At 41.3% G+C, this 21,486-nt stretch overlaps 1 protein-coding gene across 6 annotated transcripts in view; it reads left to right on the top strand.

The window, feature by feature from the left end:
- Window positions 1-21,486, top strand: part of MCC (MCC regulator of WNT signaling pathway) — a 481,477-nt gene that overhangs the window by 360,163 nt on the left and 99,828 nt on the right. For all 6 annotated transcript variants that reach the window (XM_055387455.2, XM_004042362.5, XM_055387453.2 and 3 more), the window contains one exon: window positions 13,810-13,952. In XM_055387455.2, the coding sequence (XP_055243430.1) occupies window positions 13,810-13,952 (143 nt within the window). The remainder of the gene's footprint in view (window positions 1-13,809; window positions 13,953-21,486) is intronic.

The following is a 21,486-nucleotide window of genomic DNA, read 5'->3' as shown; positions in this document are numbered from 1 at the left end:
GATACAAAATCAACACGTTAAAATCATTTTAGCATCTCTATGCACCAATAACAATCAGAGAATCAAATAAGTCAATTCCATTTACAATAGCTACAAAAATCTAAATTTTAGATCTAAAAAGGTCTAAATTTTGATTCCTTGCTTGCACTCCTAGCAGGTAAAAAATAAATAAATAAATAAATTTTGATTCTTATATAATTCTTACAGCAGCTCCTAAACCAGGAGAGCTACGATTACTCAAAGTCCTCAACCAAGTAATTCTACCTATAGGAATATCAATGCATGTATGAATCTTATCAGAAGATGTCTTGCACCCATGAGCTGTACCATCAGTAGGTCTATTTTTATTTATATTTTCTTATTTCAGATCTCTGTTTACATCACTAGGTCTAAAAGCAGACTCCTTCAGGAGTAGAGATTGTTGATTACTTCATTAAATAAATAAAGAATTAAATTAAGAAATTTAATTAAATTAAGAATTCTAACCAGCTGAGATGCTAGCTAAAGAAAGTAAGGATTTCCTAGTAGGAGAAGGAAGGAGTAAATATCAACTGTAGCCTGTAACCAGCTATAGCCTGTAATCAGAAGCAATGGCTACGCTATGCATATATTCTTGCTTTTATGTATATATGCATGTCCCTTTTTCCTCTTACTTTCTCCTACTTAATTTTTATTTATTTATTTATTTTTGAGACAGAGTGTTGCTTTGTTGCCTGGGTTGGAGTGCAGTGGCGCAATCTGGGCTCACTGCAACCTCTGCCTCCTGGGTTCAAGCGATTCTCGTGCCTCCCCCTCCTGAGTAGCTAGGATTACAGGTATGCACCACGATGCCCGCCTAATTTTTTGTGTTTTTAGTAGAGATGGGGTTTCACCATATTGGCCAGGATGTTCTCGAACTCCTGGCCTCACGTGATCTGCTCACCTTGGCCTCCCAAAGTGCTGGGATTACAGGTGTGAGCCACCACGTCCAGCCTCTCCTATCATTTTATATAGGATGAGTTGGTATTGGTGAAACTCATAATTTAGTAGGTAGGTTACGTATCTAGGTGAGTTTTAATAGCATTTATATATGCCAACAGTGAAGAATCTGAACACAAAATCAAGAAAGCAATCCTATTTACAATAGCTACAAAAATTATAAAATACCTAAGAATAATTTTTTTTTTTTTTGAGACAGAGTCTCGCTCTGTTGCCCAGGCTGGAGTGCAGTGGCATGATCTCGGTTCACTGCAAGCTCCACCTCCCAGGTTCACGCCATTCTCCTGCCTCAGCTTCCCGAGTAGCTGGGACTACAGGCTCCCACCACCACACCCGGCTAATTTTTTTTTTGTATTTTTAGTAGAGATGGGGTTTCACCATGTTAGCCAGGCTGGTCTCGATCTCCTGACCTTGTGATCCACCCGCTTCGGCCTCCCAAAGTGCTGGGATTACAGGTGTGAGCCACTGCGCCTGGCCCCTAAGAATAAATTTAACCAAAGAAGTAAAAGACCGACTGGGCACAGTGGCTCACGCCTGTAATCCCAGCACCTTGGGAGGCCGAGGTGGGCGGATCATAAGGTCAGGAGTTCAAGACCAGCCTGGGCAATATGGTGAAACCCCATCTCCACTAAAAATACAAAAATTAGCCAGGTGTGGTGGCAGACGCCTGTAGTCAGCTACTCAGGAGGCTGAGGCAGGAGAATTGCTTGAACCCGGGAGGCGGAGGTTGTAGTGAGCTGAGATCGGGCCACTGCACTCCAGGCTGGGAGACAGAGCGAGACTCTGTTTTAAAAAAAAAAAAAAAAAAAAAAAAAAAGAAGTAAAAGTTCTCTACAAGGAAAATTACAAAATTCTCTCTAAAGACACTGGAGAGGATGCAAACAAATGGAAAGATCCCCATGCTCATGGATTGGAAGAATTAATATTGTTAATCCATTTATGCCTAGTGTTCCATTACTGGAACGCTAAGCTTGTGGGAGTTATTTATATCCTACTGCTCAAGGTCATCACCAACGTCTGATTTTTCACACACAAAAAAATTTCAGGCTCTAGCACAAATGGGTTAAAATGTTAGTACTACCCAAAGTGATCTATAGAGTCATTGTAATCCCTATCAAAATACCAATGTCATGCTTCACAGAAATAGAAAAAAAAAAATCCTAAAATGTTTATAGAACTACAAAAAAAAAAAAGCCCGAATAGCCAAAGCCAATCCTGAGCAAAAAGAACAAAGCTGGAGGGATCACACTACTTGAGTTCAAAAGCTGTGGCAACCAAAACAGCATAGTACTGGCACAAAAGCAGACACATAGAGCAATGAAACATAATAGAGAATCCAGAAATAAATCCACTCATCTACAGTCATCTCATTTTTGACAGAGGTACCAAGAACATACAGTGGGGGAAAGAACAGTCTCTTCAATAAATGGTGCTGGGAAAAGTGGATATCCATATGCAGAAGAATGAAACCAGACACCAATCTCTCGCCATATACAAAAATCAGAGCAGATTAAAACCTAGACATAAGACCTGAACTATCAAACTACTCAGAGAAAACATTAAGGAAATGCACTAGGACATTGAGTCTGGGCAAAGAAGTTTTAGTAAGACCTCAAAAGCACATTTTGCAATGATAGCAAAACTATACAAATGGGATTACATCAAACTAAAAAGCTTCCACACAGCAATGGAAATAATGAAAGTGAAAAGACAAACTACAGAATGGGAGACAATATTTGCACACTGTCCAGTGGCAAGGAATATAAGGAACTCAGTAGCACAAAAAACAAATCTGATTAAAAATTAGCAAAAGATCTGAATAGATGTTGCTCAAAAGAAGACGTACAAATGGCCAACAGGTAAATGAAAAAGTATTCAAAATCATAATGAGATATTCTCTCTCCCCAGTTAAAATGGCTTCTACCAAAGCATAGGGAATAATGGATGCTGGCAAGGATATGTAAGAAAGAGGAAGTCTCATACACTCTTGGCAGAAATGTAAATTACTACAACTGCTATGTAAGACAGTATGAAAATTCCTCAAAAAACTCAAAATAGAACTACCATATGATCCAGTAATTCCCTTACTGGGTATATATCCAAAAGAAAGGACATCAATATATTGAAGAGATACCTGCATTCCCTTGTTTATTGCAGCACTTCACAACGGCCAAAATTTGAAATCAATATCAGTGCCTATCGACAGATGAATAGATGAAGATACACACAATAGAATATTATCAGCTATAAAAAAAAAAAGAATGAAATCCTGTCACAGCAACATGAATGGAACTGGAGGTTGCTATGTTACATGAAAAAAGCCAGAAAGCACAAAAAGACAAATATCGCATGTTCTTACTCATGTGGGAGCTAAGGAAGTGGATCTCATGAAGATAGAGAGTATTTTGGTGGTTATTAGAGGCTGGGAAGGGTAGGGAGGAGAGGGGGATGAAGAGAGGTTGAATAATGGGTACAAAAATATAGGTAGATAGAAGAAGTAAGACCTAGTGTTTGATAATTCAATAGAGTGACTATAATATTTTATAATTCAAAGTAGCTACTACAGAATAATTTGAATGTTCCCAGCATAAAGAAAAGATACATGTTGAAGGTGATGGATATCCCAGTTATCCTGACTTGATTATTACACATTATAAATGTATGAAAATGTCACAGGTACCCTGAAAATACGTATCTATCCGGTATCAGTAAAAACAAAAAAAAGAAAGTTATAGATTCTTATTTTTGCAACTTTGAGCTCTGCTAGTTTGAAATCTTAGAGAGTTCTCCATCAGAGAATACAAAAATGATTCCATTGAGTGCCACCTGTTTGGCCCTTTGGGACACCCCATGCCACTGAGCCAACAAACAAAGAAGGGAGTTACTCTACTGGCTGGAGTAACTATCAAGAGGAAATTGGGACACTGAGTACTATGTCTGAAACACATGGGAATCCCTAGGATACCTTCTAGTAATTATCCAGTGGTAAAAGTTAGTAGATTAGAACAACCCAATACAAGTCAGGCCAAATACAACTCAGTCCACTAAGGGCTAGGCCCTTGAGGAATAAAGATTTTGGATTACTTCATTAAGTAAAGAACTAATTCTAACCAGCTGAGATGCTAGCCAAACAAATAAAATATGGATTTCCCAGTGGAGGGAAGTTATAAATATCAGCTATAGCCTCATGACCAGTTGCAGAAAAGATGGCTAGGCTGTGCATATTTTCTTGTATATACACACACACACACACACACACACACACACACACACACACATGCACTTTTCTTTTTCCTCTTATTTTCTCCTATTATTTCATATAGGGTGAGTTGGTACTGGTGAAACTCATAATTTAATAGGTAGGTTACATGATATCTAGGTGGGTTTGTCATTGAACTGGAAGAGTGAAGATCACTTTACAATACTATTGTTAGGAATAATGTTTAAAATTTTAAGGAAATTGAATCCTTGTAAAGTTCCAGTTAATAGAAAACTCAAAAGAAAAAAATTATAAATTAGAAAATAAAAAATTAATCGTTATTTAAAAAAAAACCCTTATATCCCACACTCTAAATCGTGGTACTTTGGATCTCTCATTTTCAAAAGTTGAACCTATTTAAATTAAATCAAGGAATGACTACAGAGAAGGTTAGTATCATTGCTATTGCGATTTAGAAATTGTGGTATGGATAAGAGGGTGCGTATGGTTGGTCACTGAGTAGCTAAAGAGGGTAGAGACTATGATAGCTGTTGTCTGGCACTTGATACCATTCCCACCCCTCTCTTTATTCTCCCCAGAATCAAAGAGGGCCTGGGAACTACCTCTCAGATTCTCTTACCAGCTGGGTTCTGGATAGAGTTTTAACTCTGCCGATGAAATGCTCTCACATAGGTTTGGAAGGCAGAGGGAGGTGGGAGCCATTCTCCCTCAGGCCGTGGTGGTGCAAAGTCGGTAGCAGTTCCTGATCTCTGAGGGGATCACAGCCACGATGGCAAATCTGACAGCTCTTGATGGCCTTTACTCACCTCTCTTTTCTGCAGCCCTTTCAACAATTTTGCAGGCATGGAACTAAGTTAAATCCTTTCTACTTGAAACATGCAGTGCAGTTTGTTTTCCTAACTGAACCCTGCCTAATGTATCCTAAATCCTATCTCCTAGGATTAAACACTAAACACTGTATACATAAGACCTTCTGAAAAATTTTATTCATGAATATTTTAAACAAATCTGATCATGTAACACGCACTGTTTTGTAATATGTGCTCTTTCTCTTAACTGTTATGGGTGGCTTTTTTTAAATGTTCACCTGACTTGGGGAGATTATATAGTGGGATCGGGGAAATGGAAAAATATATCAGTAGCTCACTGGATGTGAAAAGAAAATAAAAAAGGATTTCTAAGCAAATTAAACATGAGATCTTTTCTTTCCCAAGGAGGTTATTTTCTTTTCTATAAGCTACTCTCATAACATCAGCCTCTCACTACCAAGTCTCATGAGTTGTTCATGTTCTCTGCTTCATCTCCCGTTTGCTTGTTAGCTCGCTGCTGCTGTGTGGCATCTGACTCCAACAGTTTACCAAAACCCTCTTGCTATGAACTGAACTGTGGTTCCCCCTCCCCAAATTCATATATTGAAGCCCTAGCCCCTATTGTGATGGTATTTGGAGATGAGGCCTTTGGGAGAGAATCAGGGTTAGATGAAGTCAGAAGAGTGGGGCCCTGTCTTAGTCCCTTTGTGTTACTAGAAAGGAATCTGAGGCTGGGTAATTTATAAATAGAAGAGGTTTATTTGGCTCACAGTTCTGCAGGCTGTACAAGAAGCATGGCACTGGCATCTGCTTCTGGTGAGGGCTTCAGGCTGCTTCTACTCATGGCAGAAGGGGAAGGGGAGCCGGCTGTGCAGAGATCACATGGCCTGAGAGGGATGATGTGCCAGGCTCTTTCAACAACTCGCTCTCCAAGGAACTAATAGAGTGAGAACTCACTCACCCACAAGGAAGGGCAGTAATCTCTTGAGGGATCCACTCCCATGACCCAGACACCTCCCACTAGACTCCATCTCCAATATTGGGGGTGAAATTTCTACATGAGAGTTGGAGGGGACAATCATTCAAACCATAGCAGGCTCTCAAGAAGGTATATTGCCTTTTTTTCATTTTTTTTAATTATACCTAAGTTCTGGGATACATCTGCAGAACGTGCAGGTTTGTTACATAGGTATGCATGTGCCATGGTGGTTTGCTGTACCCATTATCTACATTAGGTATTTCTCCTAATGCTGTCTTTCACCTTGCCCCCATCCCCCGACAGGCCCCAGTGTGTGATGTTCCCCTCCATGTGCCCATGTGTTCTCATTGTTTAACTTCCACTTATGAGTGAGAACATGTGGTGCTTGGTTTTCTGTTCCTGTATTAGTTTGCTGAGAATGATGGTTTCCAGCTTCATCCATGTCCCTGCAAAGGACATGAACTCAATTCTTTTTTTATGGATGCATAGTATTCCATGGTATATATGTGCCACTTTTTTTTTTATCCAGTCTATCCTTGATGGGCATTTGGGTTGGTTCTAAGTGTTTGCTATTCTGAATAGTGCCACAATAAACATACATGTGCATGTGTCTTTATAGCAGAATGATTTATAATCCTTTGGATATATACCCAGTAATGGGATTGCTGGGTCAAATGGTATTTCTGGTTCTAGATCCTTGAGGAATTGGCACACTGTCTTCCACAATGGTTGAACTAATTTAGACTCCCACCAACAGTGTAAAAGTGTTCCTATTTCTCCACATCCTCTCCAGCATCTGTTGTTTCCTGCCTTTTTAATGATTGCCATTCTAACTGGTGTGAGATGGTATCTTGTTGTGTTTTTGATTTGCATTTCTTTAATGACCAGTGATGATGAGCTTTCTTTCAAATGTTTGTTGGCTGCATAAATGTCTTCTTTTGAAAAGTGTCTGTTCATATCCTTTGCCCACTTTTTGATGGGGTTGTTTTTTGGTGTATTGCCTTTTAAGAAGAGACATAAGATGGCTTGCATGTATATTCTCTTCCTCCCAGCCATATGGGGACACAGGGAAAAGTCAGCCATCTGGAAGCCAGGAAGAGCCCTCACCAGAAAGCAGCCATGCTGGACCTTGATCTTGGAGGATCTAGGCTCCAGAACTGTGAGAAAATAAATTTCTATTGTTTAAGCCACCCTGTCTATGGTGTCTTTTTATGGCAGCCTGAGCTGACTGAAACACCTTTCTTGAAAATCACCAATGATTTCTTAAATGAAAAATCCAGTGACTTTTTTTTATCATTGGTCTCTTTCTATGGCATTTGACCCTAGGCCCTCTTTCCTTCCTGACGGCACTCTTCTTAAACCTCTAGGACCCTGCAGACGGTTGATCTTCTCTTCCCTCCACCAAGTTTGTCCTCAGCCTAGGCTCCTATCCTAAACTCTCTCTCTCACACCTTTAACCTCATACAGCAGCAGCCCCAAGGCACAGACCCCTCCTATCTCTGTGATCTCAGCATTGGCACTCAACCCTTCTGCTTACTGGGTCTGCTACAAAATGCCCCCTCATTTCAGGACAGAGAGAGAAAACATCCCAGAGTCTCTATCTACTGTAATATAATCTGACCACTAAGATTTCAGGCCTGCACCGGGAGCTTGATGTTTCTCCTGATCTTTGGGCACACAGTTACCTGTGTGTTGCTGGTGTCACGTACATCTTGATATACATGCAGCCAACAACACACACAGGCATCTATCTGTTCATCTTCATGTTGTTGCATTTCAAAACTGTAACCAAAACCTCCTTGTCTGCCAGCAAAACATGTTTTTCTGATTAATTTACAGTCTAAAAAGTATAATGCAATGAAATAAAAATAAAACCCAGAAAGAAGAGTGTTTCTCCCTGTTTTCCTGTGTGGTCTATATCAATCTCTTTTTTAATATTTGGAAGTTCTTGAATATGGATCTTATATGAGCTCTTGTTAAGACAAAAATGGATTGTTATATTCATAGGAGAGCATTTCAAAATCCCATTTGTTCAATTATTCACCAAAAGATTCATAGATGAGTCTGATCTTCTCTATGCTATCTGAAAAAATAAGAGGAGATAGTATTGAAGAAAGAACGAGGACTTTATTCATCACTTATTTCCTGTATGTAATAGATTCTTTCAGAGAACTAAAAGGAATACATTTCCTTCCAATAGCTTTAAAAACAAAAACAAAAACAAACAAACAAAAAAAACTGTGTTCTTTAAAAGAAAGCCAGCCATTTAAAGGCAAGCCTATTCTTAATTTAAGAAAGAATGCAGTTCACCCAAAAAACACCAGGTCAAGTAGGGTGGATTAGTTGGCCACAGCTGACTGACAGCTTGACAGCTGTCAAGGCAGGCAGATGACCATCTGGCTCTTCTCCACAAATCATTCCAATCCAGTGGAAGGCATGAATGTGCACCCAAAATGAGATAGATAATGTGGATAATTAGTGACATGACAGTCTATCAAATGCTGTTGACTCCATAGTACTTCCAGCTTGAAGTCTAGAAAGCATAGTAAGAATTATACTTCCATTGACTTTTCCCTCTTCTGATTAAATTATTTTACCCCTAACCAATAATGAGAAGGAATCTTTAATAAACAATGTAATATCTTTTCCTTCAGTCATGACATTACAGTTGACCCTCAAACAATGTGAGGGTTATGGGAGACAACCTAGGCAATTTCATTCTGCATGGAGGCAAGGGCAAGGATTTCATGACAAAGACACCAAAAACAATAGCAACAAAGCAAAAATTGACAAATGGGTTCTAATGAAGCTTAAGAGCTTCTGCATAGCAAAAGAAACTATCAACAGAGTAAACAGACAACTTACATAATGGGAGAAAATATTTGCAAACTATGCATCAAACAAAGGTCTATCCAGCATCTATAAGGAACTTAAACAAATTTACAAGAGAAAAACAACCCCATTAAAAAGTGGGCAAAGGACATGAACAGACATTTTTCAAAAGATATACATGCAGCCAACAAGCATATGAAAAAAAGCTCAATATTGCTGCTCATTAGAGAAATGCAAATCAAAACCACAATGAGACACCATCTCACACCAGTCAGAATGGCTACTATTAAAAAGTCAAAAAATAACAGATGCTGGTGAGGTTGCAGAGAAAAGGGAATACTTACACACTGTTGGTGGGAGTGTAAATGAGTTCAGTCATTGTGGGAAACAGTATGGCAATTCCTCAAAGAGCTAAAAGCAGAACTAGCATTCAGCCCAGCAATCACATTACTGGGTATATACCAAGAGGAATATAAAGCATTCTACTATAAAGACACATGCATGCAAACGTTCATTGCAGCACTGTTCACAATAGCAAAGACAAGGAATCAACCTAAATGCCCATCAGTGACAGATTAGATAAAGAAAATGTGGTACATATATACCATGGAATACTATGCAGCCATAAAAAATACAAGCTCATGTCTTGCGGGAAGATGGATGGAGCCAGAGGCTATTAACCTTAGCAAACTAATGCAGGGATAGAAAACTTGAATACCGTGTGTGGGAGCTAAATGATAACAAATGGACACAAAGAGGGGAACAACAGACATTGGGGCCTACTTGCGGGTGGAGGGTGGGAGGAGGGAGAGGAGCAGAAAATATAACCACTGGGTATTGGGCTGGGTGATGGAATAATCTGTACAACAGACCCCCAAGACACGAGTTTACCTGCGTAACAAACCCTCACATGTACTCATGAACCTAAAATAAGAGTTTAAAAAACCCCAACAATATGAGGGATAGTGGCACCAACCCCTACACTGTGCAGTTAAAAATCCACACATAGCTCATGACTCACCAAAAACTTAGCTACTAATAGTCTACTGTTGACTTGAAGCCTTACAGATAACATAAGCAGTCAATTAACACATAGACTAGTATCTATTAGGTTGTGTGAAAGCAGTTGCGGTTTTTTCCATTACTTTCAAAAGCAAAACTTCAATTACTTTTGCATCAACCTAATGTATATATTTCATGCATTTATGACATACCTTAAAAAAATTTGTTTTTGTATTTCTAGGCTATACGATTCATCTGAGTTTTTTTCAAGTTGTCACAAATTTCCAGAAAATTTTCAAATATATTTATGGAAAGAAAATTTGCATATAAATGGATTCATGCAGCTCAAATACATGTTGTTCAAAGGTCAAGTACATATTGTCTCATTGGTATGAAATTTAGGAATTAGGCTGTGCTAGTGGTTGCATAATCTTAGGTAAGTTGCCTCTGGAAGCCCCATTTATCTTGTTTGTAAAATAAAGGTAGTGGTCCTGGCTAAAACAGTCTTTAAAATCCCTTCCAGTCTGCCAGCCTGTGATTTTTCTGCCACTGCTGGTCATTACATAGGCAAGTGTACAATCTAATGCCTGTCTCCTGAGGAGCATTTGTTATGTTGTTGTTTAAGCTAGGAGCAAACATTAATGGTTGCATCTCTTAAAGCACCTTGGAAGCACTTCGCAGATGCTTCTACATGAATGAAAGAATATGCATTTGGAATCCTGTGAGTTGACCCTTTATGTTCCAAGGAGAAACACCTGAGAACTTTGTCATTCCATTATTATAAACCTACCACTAAAGAGTGTCACTTTCAACATTTATCAGTTTATCAGAGCTGCTATTTTTCTGGTTTTAAATGGACACTTTTTTTCCATGTTTTTACATTTTCCTCTTCTTCATCACCAGCAATAGCAGTTGGTGTTTTTTGGGGAGGCATTTTTTCCCCAAAGAAATAAGTTATTGCTTGAGAAGAATGCCTGTATATACAACAAACAGAAGTCATCTTGAGATGCTGTTGTGCTCTGTCATTAGCCTCACCAGGCATCCTCTAGGCTGTGCAGAGCCACTGCAGAAGCACAGCTCAAAATCTTGTCTTTATAAAACTGCCAGGGACTCTTGGTGTTTTTTACTTACTCCATAGCTCTTGATGGAACAATGCTCCTGATGCAGTCTGCCACGCATACTGCAATCATAAATCGAGTTAGTTTACAGAGGACCCTCTGAGAATTGCTTTTGTCATTTCCCGGTCCCAGGTTCCAGCCCCCTTTCAGGAATGATGCCAGTGAGAGATAAGGATATGCAGCTCCATGATTTTTTACCAAAGTCAGTGGGAGACACAACAGGGTGCATGAACTTTCTAATATTTAAGCTCAGTTTAACATTTTTATACCTCACTCTTTGTGGCACAAAATCTTCCCTGTTCTCGCAAGGTAGCTTTCCACCTCTGATGACTATTTACTTTGTTGGCATGTGTCGTTTTTGTTCTAGAATACTTATAATGATTACCATAGCTGGAATGCATTTCTCTTCTTCTCATTTTATCTGTTTCCACACAAGATCTTGGCAACATTTACTCCTTCCTCTGAATTCCTAGACTTTCCACATTGTATTTTTATTTCTTCCATCTAACCCTGATTATTTGCATCCTCCGGTGCAATATATTTTCCTTTTGCTCACACTGCCTAGTCAACAAGTAGTATGAGTGCCTCTCCAGCCTCATGTTTCCATCCTGTGCCATATTTTGGTTTCAGCCATAGTGAACCACTTGCTCCCCTCCAAGTTCTGCACGTTCCTAACTCCTCTGAGCCTTTGCCTGTGCTATTCCACACTTGTGACCTAACTGAAATTAGGTCCTAACTGATCTTGAGCACTGCTCCACCCAGGAGGTCTATTCTGGTCACTCCCCACTGGCAGCCCCAGATATTCCACCTGTGTTCACCCACAGCATCCTTCTTGTGAACATCTTTGTCTCCTTGAAGACAGAATCTGTGCAGTCTTTGTGTTCCTATCTTTGTTTTAGTGCTCAAATACATTGAATGGGAATTTTTAGTTTGCATTTTGTGACACAGAAAACCTGCTGCTTAATGTGGTATGGTTCTCCTTCAGACTGTGCTCTGACCTCAGTAGGGAATGTTTCTGCAATAACAGCTTCCCTTTCCCATACTTTCCTAATTCACTGCTTTATAAAGTTCATCCTAGTAATCTCTAGAAGTAATTTTGTACAAAGCAGGAGATTTGGCAGGAAATATATGTTTTCGAATCTGCCAAGCCAGGTTTAAGGTGGCTATTAAAGATTTTACAAATGTCATTTATACCAAAGAAACAGCAGCAGCATTTATCACTTGCTTTCTTGGCTGCAAAAAAAGTCTCGGCTGAGCCAAAGCTGATTACGTTGGCCATGCAACAAAGGTAATTTATTCATCATACACAAAATCTCCCTTAACTAAAATCAGAATTTGAAGCGCTGACTGAAAGGAGAGCTAATGTATCTATCAGTGCACAATCATCCTGTAGACCAAAAAGGCACTTAAGAGTGCTTTTTAATCATTTTCTTTCCTAAACCTAATTATTGTTGACTTTTGCATATGTCTAATAATTAACTTATTCATAGAACATTAGCCTGTATTTTTTGTCTTCACCACTCTCTAATTCATATTTTCCATGTCATGGGGCTTTATATCTACATAAAGCTTTCCCAGTTTTCTGGGTAGGTTTTATTAACAATACCTTATAAAGCACGGGCTCAGCTGAATCCCTTTCCTGGGAGAAATTTGATATCTTAAGAGAACCAAGATTTCTGTTCTTCACATTTCTCTGATTTATAGATGTGTCTCCCGCTTGCCTCCCTAAACCCTAATGATCGCCACTCATCATCTTGGTCCACACAGAATCCAACACTGTAGACTTTCTTCTCCTCTGGTTGATGACAACTTAAAATGAATGCCAGGCTGAGATTTCTCTGATTCCTAGCTTTCTTCACAGACAACCTGCCCTTGAAGCTGAGCAGACCCAAGTGGGCATTCCACTCCCAGTTAAATCCCCTGACAGTTCCCCCTACTGGTTCACTTGCAAAATAGATCCTTCAAAGATGGTTCATTTTGCTGTCTCCATACCTGTGTCCAGTGTATGTGTGGTGATGGTGGTGGTGTGGGAAGGGGACAGTACACGTGCTCTGAAATACACACTGCAATTCTAAGTTTCTCAGCTTGCTAATAGTACAGTGAAGAGACCAGAGGTTGAGGGACCTCTGAAGGGCTGAGAAGAGGTAGATGTGTGTATACAAATAAAACACAGTGGGGTTTAAATGTTGTCTTCCTGTTAGCAAGTGCAAATTAAAGGAAATAGACCGTTGAATGGTGTTCTCTCATTCAGTGTTCTGTTTTCTCCTCATTGCATCCTCTCTTCCTACCCCCTAGTTCTACCTACTTTCTTTGGGAAGTTAGCCTAGTCTTTCTTATACATGCTGATCCATATACCTTTCAAAAAAGTCTAGTTTGATCTGCACAGATGAGGTGCTGGTTTCCCAATAGCTCTAACCCCATCTCCAACCTCCAGCCTCCTTCAAGAAGGAAGCCCCTGTGGGCCCCTCCAGGTTGTAGGGCATGCTGTTGCTGTGCGCTAGACTCTTAGTTATTTGGTTCACAGTAGCCTCAGTGCTAGTAGCCTTAGTTCTTATTCTCCTCGGAATTTGAGGAGGTGAAGAAATCTAGTTTCTTCAGGAATCTTTAAAGGGGAAGAGTTTCTGCAGGCTGATAGATGAATCTCGTTTGGTACATGGGTATGTTTTGTGGACACAGAGGCAACCTTTCAGCTTCACTCACTGACCATAGATGTGACTATCTATTTGGCCTGGGAGGAATCCTGGTCCCTGTGGCCTGGGGGAGAAATCTGTTTTCTCTCTGAATGTCTTTTTCTTGTCCGTAAAAGACATATTCTCTAGGGGGTTGTCTTATATCCTCTGTTAGTGGTAGCCAATTCTCCTTTTTTCTCAGGGAGGAAGATGAGTACTCAGAACTGCGATCAGAACTCAGCCAGAGCCAACACGAGGTCAACGAGGACTCTCGAAGCATGGACCAAGACCAGACCTCTGTCTCTATCCCCGAAAACCAGTCTACCATGGTTACTGCTGACATGGGTGAGTCTGCCTGCCCTTGCCACCAAGCCAGAGTTTGGTTTCTGGATTGTAATAGAAATTTTAGAAATGTGAGGCAGCCTGAATTAAAATTTAATTTTTCAAGGGGTTTGCTGAGTGGATGAAGTCACATGTATTTCAGTCCCTTACACATTACTTTGTTGGTCAAAATGGAACTGAAGCTTTCTGCTCTGATACAATTGTGATTCAAACATAAGTCACTTCTGTTTGAAAATTCTGGAAGTAGGGAACCAGTTTAAAAGGCTATTGCAGTATTCCAAATTACAGTAATATCTGAACTATGATGGTGGGAAGGGAAGGGATGGGATGGGGGCCAACACATTGCAGTGGAAGAACCCCAGTAGGTTTTAACAGCTACTTGGATTGGGCAAGAAGGAGGAATCCAAAATGACTCCAATGTGTTGTTCCTAAGTGAGTAAGAGAATGATCATATATTCCTTAGGAAGTTGTGTTGAGAAGTGAGTTGGGAAATAGTCATATTATGTTTGAGGTTGTAGAGAAATATCCATGTGTAAATATCTGGTATGATGTATTTTAAACTGCAGGGTGTGACCTACTATTGGGTCTTGAAATTACATGAAAAAATATTTTTAAATGAAAGCTAATAGGAAAGCAAGTGACAGTATTGTTTCATGAAATTTGTTTCTTGCATCTTTGTAGGCAGTAAGTTGCCAAATGAATGTTCTAACTGGGTTGCAGTCAAAATGTTACAAAACTACTGGTGTTGCCTACCTGGATATTTGGAAAGAGATCGAGGTTGAGGGAAGAGGCTTTGAAGTTATCTGAGCTAAGGTGATCCCTGTGGTTGAAGGGCGTGGAGTCAAAAGAGGGCGGAACAGCATATCTTAGGACAGACATGTTTACATGTATGGGAGACATGGAAGAAGAACCAGGAGAAAGAAGAGTTGCATATAGTCAGTTTTCTTGAGTTTTATAATGAGTTTTTCTTGGAAGTTAAAATTTTGTTGGGGAGAGGGATTTTAATCAAATATTACATATTTGGGTTTAATTAAAATCCTATAAGTGCTACAACATTATGGAACACAGTACTATGAGAGTGTGTCCAAAGAAATTTGATTCAGTCTAGGGTTACAAGAAGGCTTCCTCTAGGAAGGCGTTTGACCTCAGAGCTGGAGGATCAGTAGGAATTAAGCAGGTCAAGGAAGAGAATAGCATCCAGTGAGGGAGAGGAATGCACTTAAGGAGGTGACTGAAGATCATCGTGGATGGAGGACACAGAGGTGTGAGAGGGGGACTGGAGAGGTAGGCAGGAACTAGGCCATGCAGAGTCTTACAGGCCATGACAGAGACCGTGTTTGGCCTTTACCCAAAGATCCACAAGAAGCTACTGAAAGATTTTTTAATAGTGGGGGAAGAGAATGAGATAATCAGATTTGCATTTTGAATCCATCACTGTAGTGTGGAGAAAGAATCCATAGATGAAGAATGAGCTGGGTAGGCTAGCTTGGAAACTATTGCAGAACTCTAGATGGGCAAAATTGTTGCTCAGATTAGGGTGGTGGCAGCTGAGATTTAATAAAGATGTAAAATTGGCAAGATTTGCTGAAGGATTGGAAACCGATTGAAGGTGGGGGGTGTGTATGCCCCATAAGAGTTTGTTTGTACAACAGATGGACAACAGGGCCACTCGCCAATAGGGCACATAGGAAGTAGGACCAGGTGGTTTTGCTTTGAGTTTTGTTTTGCTTGGGGCAGGAACTATATGATAGGTGGAGATTGTGTTTTGTTTGCCCATGGGTTTATAGTGTCTTGAAGTATTTGAGCGGAGATGCTTCAGAAGGCAGTAGGCATTCAGATAAAACACCAAGAGGAGAGACCTGGGCTGAAGAAAAGCAGCTGGGAGACATCAGGGTGTTTGCAGATGATAACTGTTGACTCTGTCATTGCCCCATTTGTATCTTACTATCACGTTGACATTTTAAATTATGTAATAGTATTTATTTGCTTGACTGATTCTCCCACTAAATTCCACTAGGCGAAAGCATGTTTGTTTCATCTCCTAGTATATCTTCAGAGATTATCACAGGGCCTGGCACATAACGTGTTTAAAGATATTAGTGGGAATGAATGAATGAGGTAATCAACCAATCCACCAGTCAGCCAGCCAAAGATGAAGGAATAAAATGAGGAGAGTGTTATTCTGGAAGCCAGTGGGGCAGAGGAGGCTCTAATAAGGAAGGAGCGATCAGTATTCTGGTTTGCATCTATGGCCAAATAAAATACATCAAAGCCATTGAGAGCTGTATGTTGGTACAGCTTAAGCCAGGCAGAAGTATGTTGAGGAGTGAAGACACTTCCCCCAACTAAACTGAACCCAGACCCCAGGCTTTATGTTACAATACACACAACTCCCTGCAACCAGACCATGCATGTGCCAAGTTCATACCAGCATGCTAAGTTCATACCAACATGCTAAGTTCATATGGGCATCATAAATCTCTAACCCTGGCAGCCCCAAGCTTCAGGACTCTGTCTTCCGCCTTAGATAGCCAGACAGATTTAAACAGCCTAGAAATTGCTTATCATTGTAGAGTGTGAGTCCTATTCTGATCCCACCATTCACTTCTCTCAAATTATATTTTATGGAATTAATAAATGACCTGTACTCCAACAAAGTTCCATAATTAAATAAGTTTGGGAAGTGCAAGGATAAATGCATTTACATGGATGTCTTTCCTGTGGGGCTTCTTGGACCTCGTGACATGAGGTGGCGTCTGTTGCACTGGTCCTCACACAGAAGGCAGTGTCCACCTATCTGCGCCATGGGGCATCCTCATTTTCCCAAACCATTGTTTTCATTCCGTCCCTCATTTAAAAATACATAGGTTAATTATAACTGGTGGTAGCCTCTTTCCTGAGAAGACTGAGTTCCTGGAGGGGAGTGACCTTCCCTGCCCGGTGTTGACACATGTTCTCTGCCCACACATAGAAGCTTTTTTTTTTTTTTCATTTAGTCAGCAAACTCACTTGGGGCTGTGCTAGGTACTGGGGATGAAAGACAGAATCTGCTTTCAGGTCAATGTGCTCCCACCCTCAAATCCTTCAAGCCTAGAGTGACTTCTAGCTTCCTCAGCACGCAGCCAACAGGGCGGTCCCTGCTTCTGGCCGCCTCCTTGGCCATTTGTCCTGTTTTTCTTTCAGCTGCAGCCACTCTGGCCTCCTGGCTTGCTGTTCTCCAGCCTGAGCTGCTTCTTCTGCCCGGGGCTCTGTGCTGGCTGTTCCTTCCGCCTGGAGCCCTTCTTCCTCAGCAGCTGTCTCCACAAAGGCCCCCCTCCCTCCCCTCTAGAGTCATGCCTCATCCCTCACTCTCAGGCAGCCACTTGCTTCCCTTTCCCTGCTTCATTTTCTTTCATAGCATGGAGCACTCCCTGAGGATGGATTGTGTTTGTACTCATTTCCTTGTGTGTTATCAAGCTTTATCTGGCTGTCATGCCAGAGTGCAGGCTCCACGCAGGCAGGGACTTCACCTGCCTAATTTACCAGCATAGCAGTTCCTGCACGTAGGAGATACTCAAATACTTGAGCAGCAGTGAAAGAACCCCATCCCAAAGCTCACAGTTGTTTGGAGGATGCAGACACGTCCACAGGGAAGACCTCACAGTGCAGTTAGGACTCCATAGCAGGCCTGCAGTGGCCCTGGTGACAACCTCGGGGAGGAGCATGGAAGAATGCTTCCCAGAGGTCACAGCCGAGCCGGAATCTGGGAACTGAGTGGGGTCAAGCCCATGAGGAGGAGGGTGCACCGGGCAGGGGCAGCTCTGCCAGATCCCCCGGGAGGACAAACACTTGGGCACAACAAGGAGGAGTTCATTAAAGCTGCTCACACGGTGCCGTCAGTGTGTTTGTTCATCGGAACTGGCCGTCTCCCTCTTCTTATTCCTTCGCCATTTTCCAATTAAATTTTTTCAACAGGAAAAAAGCTTCCATATGTAAGCACCATTATAGGAAATCATTTAAAAGTAGCCATTTCATTATAGTTGCTATATTTGCAAACCTGCATTAGCAACCCAGAGGTTTTCTTGAGCTGCAGAATTTGCTGCAGTGTATTTGCTGATCTCCAAAGATAACAGGACTAAGTCCAGCCTATCCGCTTCATCAAAAAGCACTTTTCTTTTGTTTTCATACCCACCCATCAGAGTCCAGCTGCCCCTTCAGTAGGCTGGTTCCTGGACACTGTCTTCCAAGCCTGGAGGAATAAACGACCCAATTAAAAAGTGCTTTGACTTACTAAGCAGTCAAATAAAGGAGAAAGGTGCCAGCCTCTGTCACATTGCATGTTTTTTTTAAAAAAATTACCTCTTATCAAACCTGGTCACACATTGTTCAGAAAATAAAGGTAATTAAGTGGACAAAACCAAGGTAGGAGTTATTGCTTAGAATTTTTATGTCCTCCATCTGGCAAAGGCTCGCCGTTAAAAGAGAGGGTGGGTATACCAACTAACATGCTTTGCTCACTTACCCTGTGTCAAGCATTTACATGCATCCCTCATGTTTAATCCCCAACCTGGAAGGATGCCCTGGAGGTCTCTTCATCTGTAAAATCAGGATAATGAAGTTTGGAGAGGGTAAGTCACTTGTCCAAGGCCACACAGCCAAGAAGTTGTTTTTGTTGTTACCGCCTGTGTTTCTATAGATGGCTTTCCTTTGATACTCCTCAGTTTAAACAGGAAGACATGCCAGTGGTTGATGTCATTTGCTTACTGCAGTCCTTTGAGGTCCCTAGGGCTGATGGGGGAATTAGGGAGCAGCTGTGTGATCACAAGCACCTGGCTTAATAGTGAAGCATTTGCCATCAGATTTTGCGGCCCTTCATATTAAAATAGAAACAACACTCTTGGACCCAATGATTCTGGGTATTGCAATTGAGCAGAGCACAGATGTGTGCACACAGGCTCATTGCATCCTGCATGTTACAGCATGTTTGCTGTCCTTTCCTGTGGACCATTTTCCCCACCTCTGTTAATGCAACAGCAGTGCTTTTCTGGAGCAACTGTTTCCCAAACAAAGAAAATTCCTGATTGTATGGGCCTTTGCACAGCCAGTGATGCATTCTGTTATTTTGAGATCTCTTCTGATTTTGGGTGAGAAATTTTTATTTTTCTGGAATTTAGCAATATCAAACTATTACACCCTCAAGGTTGAAATATCAAACCATTATACCCTGAGGGTTGAGGTTTATACCCTTAGGGTTGAAATCTACTCTTATACCCGCAAGGTGTTCTATGCATAGAATACCTTGCTTTCTGGTGTGATCACTTAGATTTTTCCTCTGTGTGAATAGGTTTTGGAGGACAACGAAGGAAGAATTTCCACATGAAACCTGGTTTTTTGGTGCGGTTCTGACTGTGAAATATGTTTGATGCTAAAGCCAGATTTTCCTGGCTTACTGGCTGATGAGGCTTAATGGCTTCAGGAAAAAATGTTTACAAGTGTCAAGCAGCCACTCAGAGTGAGGAGAGAGGGTCGGGGCAGGGAAAGGCAGCCCTGCCTCTGCCAAAAACAGTTTTTGCAGACCTGGAGAAATGTGTTTACACAGGTAAGGCAGGCTGTCTGGCGAATACTCACTTTTTGCTAGGAATGAGGTGGCTAGATAGTCAGTGATCCTCTAGTCCACAGACTGAAAAGGTTAGACCGGACTGAAAGTTGTACTCTAACTAGTTCATGTAACAGGCCAAGCCCTTTGTTACCTTTTTCTTTTCTTTATGTGGGCAACTTAATTTCTCTGGAGAGGGTCACAATAGGGATCATCCCTGAGAACCAGTTAACAGTTTGAACATTGATTCCCTGGAGCACTCTCTGGGGTGACTGTGTGTTTTCTCCTAGGGATCTGAGCCTGGTCAAATAAGACCTGTCTGCAAATGGTAGCAGAGCTAAGTGACTGAGGAGAACAACCTGAAGTCATTCCAGAATCTTCCTTAGAGTAACCAGGGTTGAGAGCAGGAAAGGTTATTGTTCTACTTCAGTTTGTGTTACTTTGGAATATTTTCCCCAAATTCTGCTGTTCCATAACTTTTCAGTCCCCAAAAGAGACTTGGGGTATAAGATGGAAATGGAAAGGCATTAATCTACAGCATTTACTCAAAATGAGCTCCCACAATTCTTGGGATTCATGAACTCCTCTTCTATTAATAACATAAACAGTCTTTATTTTCTAAATAGACCATGTCTTTTAAGGTTGCTTTGGTTTTGGTTATTTGAAATTCATGACATAATTTTTCTTAAAACCAGCATTATAATAAAGGAGTGTTAGCTCCTGAAACCAGCCTTGGAAAGCCTGTGTAATCTGTCATGGAAATAACTTCGGGACCTTGCTAGTGTTGTTACCGCATCCCCAGCCATCATTGTGAACATTGCTGCTATGAGAAAATATTTTGCAGATCACATTTGGATGCCAGAACCACATCTTTCACCTTCTCCTGGTGGCGTGGAAATCCTCTCACTCCTGTTAGCATGAGGGCCACAGGGCCTGGGATGAGTGCTAATGGAGGATCCACTGTTTGCTGTCAAGGGCAGGAGACAGCCTATCTAAAGGGGATCTGGCGCTGCCGCAGGTGACCCAGGCACTAAGAAAGGGCCATTTGGACTGGAGGTTAGTGAGCCTGGGGGAGAGTGGGCAGAAGTGAGGTCTGAGAGCTGGGCTGTGGTCAGTGATGATAGAGAGCCATGGAGGCACAGTGAAGGGGTTGGAATTTATCCTCTAAACATACTTGTAACTATTTCTTCAAGATTACTTCTCAAAAGTATTGAATGATTAAGTCTTTTCTTGTATATTGTCAGTTGCTGTCCCTTCTCTACCCCAAAGATTTCCTCTCATCCTCTGCAAAACTGGGTATCATTCTTATTTTAAAGCTGTGCCAATTCAGGTGATCAACAGTCAAATAAGTAAAATGATTATATGTAGATTTGAACTTTTTTTCACATATGTGTGAAACAGAACTTTTCTGGCAGAAACCACTGACAGAACTTTTCTGCCACCGAGGCTGGAGGTGGATGGCTAGGAGTTATGTGGGGGTGCATAACAGAGCAGGGCAGGGGATCCTAGATGGGCACCAAGGTCAGTAGAGGCTCGCAGTCCTGGAGGACAGCTCTCTGGAGTTGATGTTAGGTTGTCTTCCTTAACCCTTCATATTTATGACCAAGTTTGTTGTTTCACAGAAACAAACTGTGTCAGAAATCTAAAGTGACAACAGTGAAAATGAAAACAAATCCCCAGCTGGTAAGATTTTACTAAAATAGAAGTCCTGAAAATGCAGCCTCGATTGCTTTGAGAAAAGAAACAGAGATCTATAGTCAGAATGTGGTGGGGTGGCGTCTTTCGCTTCTCAGGTCACCCACCCTGACTTTGAAATAGGAAATTTTTCTTGACCCCTTCTCAGGCCTCGTGACGGGTTGCCTTGCTTACTCAGCCTGCAGCTCTCAACCCCTCAAGGGAGGAGGAGCACACAGGTGAGTGTGTGCAGGGGCCGGAACAAGTGCTTTTGAGCATCAGCAGGAG

This window comes from Gorilla gorilla, chromosome 4 (assembly GCF_029281585.2).
Source record: "Gorilla gorilla gorilla isolate KB3781 chromosome 4, NHGRI_mGorGor1-v2.1_pri, whole genome shotgun sequence".
Lineage (NCBI taxonomy): Eukaryota > Metazoa > Chordata > Mammalia > Primates > Hominidae > Gorilla > Gorilla gorilla.
The sequence above is the reverse complement of the archived record's forward strand: the minus strand, read 5'-3'. Positions and strand labels throughout refer to the sequence as shown.